The following is a 7521-nucleotide window of genomic DNA, read 5'->3' on the forward strand; positions in this document are numbered from 1 at the left end:
GTAGGACTAGTATCTAATATTACTAATTTGATGTCATAAATATTAGTATTTTTCTATAAAATTGAGTTAAACTTAAAATAATTTGACTTATGACAGTTCTAGAAGTTGATTTATTTTTAAATGAAGAAAATATTGAAAAAGAATAAGCCCCACATGTCAGCTAGACCATGCCATTTGGTTTTCGCTCTCGCTCATCCAAACCCATCCTCCTCTGAGTTTTCTTATATTGGCCGATTCAAGCATGGACCTATGTGTTTGGGTAGGGTTGGTTCAAGCTGTTACATTATTGTTGTCTTTTTCTGATGATAGGTTGAGTCACCAGTAAGAAGGATATTTGATCAAGTTTAACATCTAAAAGTTTAAAAAGATACCTTGCTAGGACGTATTTGTTGTGAATTTAATGAAACTAGTTCGATATTATCGATGTTGATGCATTTTCTTTTATAAATTTGATCAATGTTTGAATGAAACTAAAAAATTTCACAGGAGATATACATAAATATCATAGGAAAAAAAAAACAGAAAACAACAGAATTCCCAACAACGCAAAAGGGCCCGTAAACTAAAATTTCAGTAGAGGGAGAGTCCACTGTACATATAATTGACGAATGTCTAGCACTTTTTTTAATGTATATATAACATGGTTCACGTTGGAGTAATATGTTGTAACTACTATTTTCTTCGCAATTACTATTTTCTTCGCAATATAAATGTACATGGTTCTTCTATGTATTTGACAAAAAAAATGTGGGTAATGCCTCCAGCGTATTCAATGACTTGAAAATCCCTCTATTTTTCTATAAAACATATATTTTTCCGTGACATGCTATTTGATGTGATAACCATTACTATGTTTGATATATTATTATACTGATATATAGTACTACTCGAAAAATACGAAATGCAACATTCATGAAAATGAGAAATCAATAATTAGGCTGTGTTTAGTTAGGTGAAATTTAAGAATTTGGCTACTGTAGTACTTTCGTTTTTATTTGACAATTAATATTCAATCATGGACTAATTAGGCTCAAAACGTTCGTCTCGCGATTTCCAATCAAACTGTACAATTAATTTTTTTTCGTCTATATTTAATGCTCCATACACATATCGCAAGATTCTATGTGATGGCTACTGTAGCACTTTTTAGGAAAACTTTTCAAAACTAAACAAGGCTGATAGGAGAACTGTAGAGGCTGAGGAAGCGCAGATCATGGGATGGGATGGGTCATGGGAGCCCAATGCGAGGACATGCAATTTGGTTGGCAGTTTGTTACCGAGGGCTGGGCTGCTCACCTCACCTCCATCGCTCGCTGCTCTCTGATTGCTCCATCCATCCATTAACTCCCCCTCTTTATTGTGCATGCATGCTTTTCTCCTTTATAACTCCTGCCGCGCTAGCTGCCTCTCCACCGCATCGACCGGCCGGACTCTCCCGACGCGCCCCCAGTGCACGGCCCCGCCACGCTAGCCTTCAGCTCCCAGCAAGCCCCAGCTCCGCTGCGCGCCTGCAGTTCCGGCCATGAGACGGGCCGGAGGAGACCAGCAGGGCGACGGCACGACGCCTCGGTCCGCGGCGGCCGGGCAGGCCATGGTGGAGCTGCAGGCCAACGGGTCGGCGGCTGCCGCGGGGGGCGCCATGGTGGTGGGGCTCAGCCCGCTGAGCGAGACCCTGTGGCGGGACAGCAAGGCGCTCCCGCCGGGGGCCGGCCCCGCCGCGCTCATCGGCGACGTGTCCGCCAGGCTCACGTGGAAGGACCTCTGCGTCACCGTGGCGCTCGGCCCCGGCAAGACGCAGACCGTGCTGGACGAGCTCACCGGGTACGCGGAGCCCGGCTCGTTCACCGCGCTCATGGGCCCCTCCGGGTCCGGCAAGTCCACCCTGCTCGACGCCCTCGCCGGCCGCCTCGCCGCCAACGCCTTCCTCTCCGGCGATGTGCTCCTCAACGGCCGCAAGGCCAAGCTCTCCTTCGGCGCCGCGGTACGTGACCTTGCTGCTTCCCCAGTCCTCACTTAAGGTCCTAGCTAGATCATGCAGCACTCTCAACTGGGAAAAATAGAATCACTGTTCTATTTTTTAGCACCAAACACTCCGGGCTACTACTTCAGCCAGATCATCCATATATAGGAGTAGGAGCTAGCAGTTCCGTTAAGGGTTTCTTAGGTAGGATCTGTTCAAGTTCGAAAATATCATCCATATATAAATCATATTTGAAGGTATATATCCGGATCTGGTAATCTACTTGGTGTCAGTAAAAAAATCGTTGCTAATTAAAGTGTGGTGTGTGTATATATATATATATATATATATATATATATATATATATATATCATTCTGGTTTTTTAAGACCTACCACTACGCAGCTACACTTAAGCTAAAATATTGTTTCGGCTAATTGGTGTGAGTAAAAAATACCATTCTATTTGAAAATACTGTTTTACGTAAACAGTGTTTCTGTGAATGGGCTGGCCAGCCACCCGCCAGCCGAACATTTGGTAGGGCGGCAAGGTGTTATTAGCGACAGATCACAGATACACGTCCGATCCAATCGATTCGGGTCTTTTTTTCGCATCCGGCCAAGATGTTGAAAGCACGTACGGCTACGCTATGCATACTAGAGCTCCGGCGTGTAATGCAGAGTTTGGTGCGCGGATTTAATTCGCCCTCGATCGGTTGGTCGATGGCGCTGGCGTCTCCCCTTCCAATTCATTCGAACATACGGAGTAGGTCGTACTACGTACTGCTAGTACGATAGTATCGTATTTTTGATCTCATCAATAGGGCCTTGGACGAATTTTTTTTTTGAAAATGGTACTGTAGCACTTTCGTTATTATTTGGTAATTAGTGTCCAATCATAATTTAATTAGGCTTAAAAGATTCGTCTTGTAAATTTCGTCTAAATTGTGTAATTAGTTTTATTTTTTATTTATATTTAATGCTTCAGGTATGCGTCCAAAGATTCGATGTGATGAAAAATCTTAAAAAATTTTGCAAAATTTTGGGAACTAAACAACACTCGATCCAGAGGCGAAAAAAATGGCGATCGATATCGTCCTGTGCTCTGCTGTCAATACATATGTCTGAAGCCACCTACACAGCATAAATACTGACAGCTGGGTTTTCTCTCTGATCCTGCTGCGAATTTATGGTGATACGAACCGTCCGGCTGTGGCGTTTGGGCCTGTCTCACCAGCAGTTACACGCAACGCGATCCTGCACAGGCCCAAACGCATCGGTTTTCTGGCTAATTTAGCTCTGATTTCTAGTTAGATTAGAAAGTGGACGGACCCTTTTTTATGGGAGAGTTTGTACTAGTAGTAGTGTAGAGCCGCTGGAGGCCGGAGACTGATCCAGAGGCGTTGGTACCGTGTGCTTCTGCTTGCAGGCGTACGTGACGCAGGACGACAACCTGATCGGGACGCTGACGGTGCGCGAGACGATCGGCTACTCGGCGCTGCTGCGGCTGCCGGACAAGATGCCGCGGGAGGACAAGCGCGCGCTGGTGGAGGGCACCATCGTCGAGATGGGGCTCCAGGACTGCGCCGACACCGTCATCGGAAACTGGCACCTCCGCGGGGTCAGCGGCGGCGAGAAGCGCCGCGTCAGCATCGCGCTCGAGCTCCTCATGCGCCCGCGCCTCCTCTTCCTCGACGAGCCAACCAGCGGCCTCGACAGGTGAGCAGCACGTGGTGCACGGCGGCAAAGTGCGTGTGAGCCTTCAGTGTCTGTTGGTGGTGATTACCGCGGAGGCTAATTAACTTAGCTCCTGCGTGGCTGTATGTGTGCAGCTCCTCGGCGTTCTTCGTGACGCAGACGCTGCGGGGCCTGGCCAGGGACGGCAGGACAGTGATTGCTTCCATCCACCAGCCCAGCAGTGAGGTGTTCGAGCTCTTCGACATGCTTTTCCTGCTATCCGGGGGCAAAACCGTCTACTTCGGCCAAGCATCGCAAGCATGTGAGGTAGTAATTCTGGATTCTTGCCGGTATTACCGCGAGATGCTGAATGCATGCTTCGGCAACACTGTGACTGTTTTTTTTTAAGGAACACATCGCTGGAATTACACGGTAGATCGTGCGACTGACTCCTTGCGTTGCTCGGTTGCAGTTCTTTGCTCAAGGCGGTTTCCCTTGTCCGCCTCTGCGGAATCCATCGGACCATTTCCTGAGGTGCGTCAACTCGGACTTCGACAAGGTGAAGGCCACCCTGAAAGGATCAATGAAAACAAGGGTAAGAAGAAGCAGGTCCATGGGCAAATCAGAGACAACAAAACTTGTTCTCTGCGGTAAATAAATACTAATGACCTTTGATGTTCATGAAAAGGCTGAGAGGTCTGACGATCCACTCGATAGGATGACAACATCAGAAGCCATCAGGAAATTGGTTGCATCCTACAGCAGGTCCCAATACTACTACACTGCAAGGGAGAAAGTTAATGATATCTCGCGAATGGTACGTTTTCTGAGTCAGCAAACACAACATTATGCATTGATATGTTGTATCTGTTTACTGTGTCCACATAATAAATACTGCATCTGGGGCTAGGAAATAACCATAACCATAACCATCTTCTTCCTTACAGAAAGGAACTGTGCTGGATTCAGGTGGCAGCCAGGCCAGCTTCCTGATGCAGGCTTGCACCCTGACCAAGCGCTCGTTCATCAACATGTCACGGGACTTTGGGTATTACTGGCTCAGGCTCCTGATCTATCTCCTCGTGACGGTTTGCATCGGCACAATCTACCTGGATGTTGGCACTAAATACACATCCATCCTGGTAAGTAGGAAGAAAAGAAATTGGTCAGGAAGTTCTGGGCTGGACTGATATGAATGCACAATAATGTAGTCACATGACCAATGTCATGAAGCATATGGTTGATTTTAATGCATTGACTCTACCTTGCCTCTGCAGGCCAGAGCTTCCTGTTCTGCATTCGTCTTTGGGTTCGTTACATTCATGTCCATTGGAGGATTCCCTTCGTTTGTTGAAGAAATGAAGGTGAAATTAAGATGGTGTTATTTCATCTGCAAATTAGAAACGCTATGAAATTTTGCTCACCTTTCCTTCGCTTCATTTATACAGGTCTTCCAACGGGAACGGCTGAATGGGCACTATGGTGTCGCGGCATTTGTCATTAGTAACACCATCTCAGCAACGCCATTCCTGATTCTAATATGCTTCTTGTCGGGAACTATATGCTACTTTATGGTGCGCCTGCATCCTGGTTTTGAACACTATATCTTCTTCGTCTTGAACCTGTACGCCAGCGTTACAGTGGTTGAAAGCTTAATGATGGCGATTGCCAGTGTCATTCCCAATTTTCTCATGGGTATCATCATAGGGGCAGGAATTCAGGTATGACATTTTCACCCATCTCCCATGTCAGTTTATCTGCCCTTATAACCTATTATTGCTTGGGGATATGTGTTCAAAATATGTGGTTAAGTACGGGATTATGAATCAACTTGTAAAATATCTTTTGAGCTCAGATGTTAAGACTGTGATATTTAAGTTGAATTCATGAACTAAAGAACCCCCATACTTGATACGGTTTCTGGGACCAGAATACATCAAAGGACTTCAACGGTTATTGATCGAATAAGGCATCCAGCTTGTCCTGACCAGTACTATCTGGAGCTTTACTACACATTGGCCAACATTCTAGTACAAGCTTAGCAATTTTAGCACAGCATGAGGCATTGGTGAACTTGTAGCTATCACTCGGAATTTTTTTTTTGATTTGCTTAGCTATTGGTGCAGAATATACATTATTGGTGATTCAGTGTTTTAGTTATGTTGAGTAGTTTCATGCCACCGTAAATAGACATCATTATACTCCCCTTGAAAAGATTATGAGTTTGGAATTTATCATGATGAAATCTTGTCAACAATTTTACTGGACAGGGAATATTTATGCTGGTCTCTGGCTACTTCAGACTTCCATACGACATCCCAAAACCTTTTTGGAGATACCCCATGCAGTACATCAGCTTCCATTACTGGGCACTGCAGGTAAATTCGCTTCCACACAGTGGAGCAACCCACATACACTAGACTCCAACCTCAACTTTTGACACCAAAGTCCATACATCTGACAGGGCCAGTGCCAGAACGACATGAAAGGCCTCGTATTCGACAACCAGTACCCGGATCAACCCAAGATCCCCGGGGACTTCATCCTGAAGTACATCTTCCAGATCAACGTGGACCGGAACAAGTGGATCGACTTGTCAGTCATTTTCAGCATGATCTTCATCTACCGCATCCTCTTCTTCCTCATGATCAAGATCAACGAGGATGCGCTGCCATGGATCCGCGGCCACATCGCAAGGAAGAGAATGCAGAAGAAAGGGCCTAGCCCCACTTTCGGCAAGACGCCTTCGCTGAGAGGCTACGTTGTCGATCCAGAGCTCGGTTCCAACGAGGGCTAGAGGACGATGATCTGGTTCTTTTGGGTAGCAGAAATAGGGTGTTTCTCCCCCACGGCTCTTGGTGTTATATTGTATATTTAAGATCAGGGAAAATTAAACTGGTATCATACGTTTTGGAACTGAAGCTAATTTGAGTACAGGTATACATACAGCATGTAATGTGACTGAGCAAAGTGGCATCGGAGAGATGCCGAGTGACACATGACTGATTGTTCAGAATTTATTGCCTTCGAGTCTTCGACAGACGAAGAAATGGTTGGAGCACTAAAGCTGGTACGCCTCACATGATCGCATATTATTATCAGATTGATTTTGATTGCTTGTTACATAAATTAGTACTACATATTGACAGAATTGTAAATGCTTCATATATAAATATAAACTAACAATAAATCAACATAAGCAGCAGCAGCAGCTAAATTTCAACGAAACGAACAGGGCCAAGATCCATGCTGTACTGCTTGTGATTACTTCAGCGGTACTTTTCAGCGAAAGAACAGTATTTTCTTCTTACAACGGCTCCATTCGCTGGTCTGAATCTTAGCTGAAACTGGCTGAAAACACTGTTCTGACTGAATTGTTGGGAGAGAAAAACACTGTTCCGGCCGAAAAAACAAGCCGAATATGGGGTAAACCGAACGAGGCCAACAAATCAGTATAAATAGCAGCATCAGAACAGTGTTTTCAGCGAAACGAGCAGTTCTTCAGCGGTATTTTTCAGCGAAAGAACAATGTTTTTCTCTTACAACAAATCAACATAACCAGTAGCATTAGCCAAATTTCAGCGAAACGATCCATGCCGTACTGCTTGTCACTAGGTAGATTGCCAAGTATCAAACATTTCACATGGATTCATTCAGGTCGTGTCTGTAATGATCAACCAGTATAATCGGTGCAACGAGCAGCAGCACGAGCTAGTCTACGTTTCCAAGCCAGATCAAGAACGCCAGTAACAGTAAAGGTTGTACGAAAAAAGGGCGTAGTAAAGTTGTATAGGAAGGCTGGTGATGGTCCCCCCTTATGCCAGGCCAAGGACATGGATTTGAAGCCTATACCACTTCTCCCTATTTTTCTTGTCTTTGTGTCCAC

General features: G+C 45.3%; 1 protein-coding gene across 1 annotated transcript; it reads left to right on the forward strand.

Moving 5' to 3' along the window:
- The first annotated feature begins 1392 nt into the window (after positions 1 to 1392).
- On the forward strand, positions 1393 to 6605 carry LOC136496682 (ABC transporter G family member 11-like). Its single transcript, XM_066492418.1, has 10 exons — positions 1393 to 1981; positions 3388 to 3677; positions 3791 to 3962; positions 4108 to 4230; positions 4324 to 4452; positions 4583 to 4777; positions 4913 to 4999; positions 5084 to 5356; positions 5906 to 6013; positions 6100 to 6605. The coding sequence occupies exons 1-10, from the start codon at positions 1523 to 1525 to the stop codon at positions 6430 to 6432; spliced, it is 2169 nt and encodes a 722-aa protein (XP_066348515.1). The 5' UTR covers positions 1393 to 1522; the 3' UTR covers positions 6433 to 6605.
- Positions 6606 to 7521: the final 916 nt, after the last annotated feature.

This window comes from Miscanthus floridulus, chromosome 12, assembly GCF_019320115.1.
Source record: "Miscanthus floridulus cultivar M001 chromosome 12, ASM1932011v1, whole genome shotgun sequence".
Classification (NCBI taxonomy): Eukaryota; Viridiplantae; Streptophyta; class Magnoliopsida; order Poales; family Poaceae; genus Miscanthus; species Miscanthus floridulus.

Coding starts and splice junctions, on each gene's coding strand:
- LOC136496682 (XM_066492418.1), top strand. CDS start 1,523: ATGAGACGGGCCGGAGGAGACCAGCAGGGCGACGGCACGACGCCTCGG. Junction 4,778..4,912: donor CTAAATACACATCCATCCTG/GTAAGTAGGAAG, acceptor TTGCCTCTGCAG/GCCAGAGCTTCCTGTTCTGC. Junction 5,000..5,083: donor CGTTTGTTGAAGAAATGAAG/GTGAAATTAAGA, acceptor TCATTTATACAG/GTCTTCCAACGGGAACGGCT.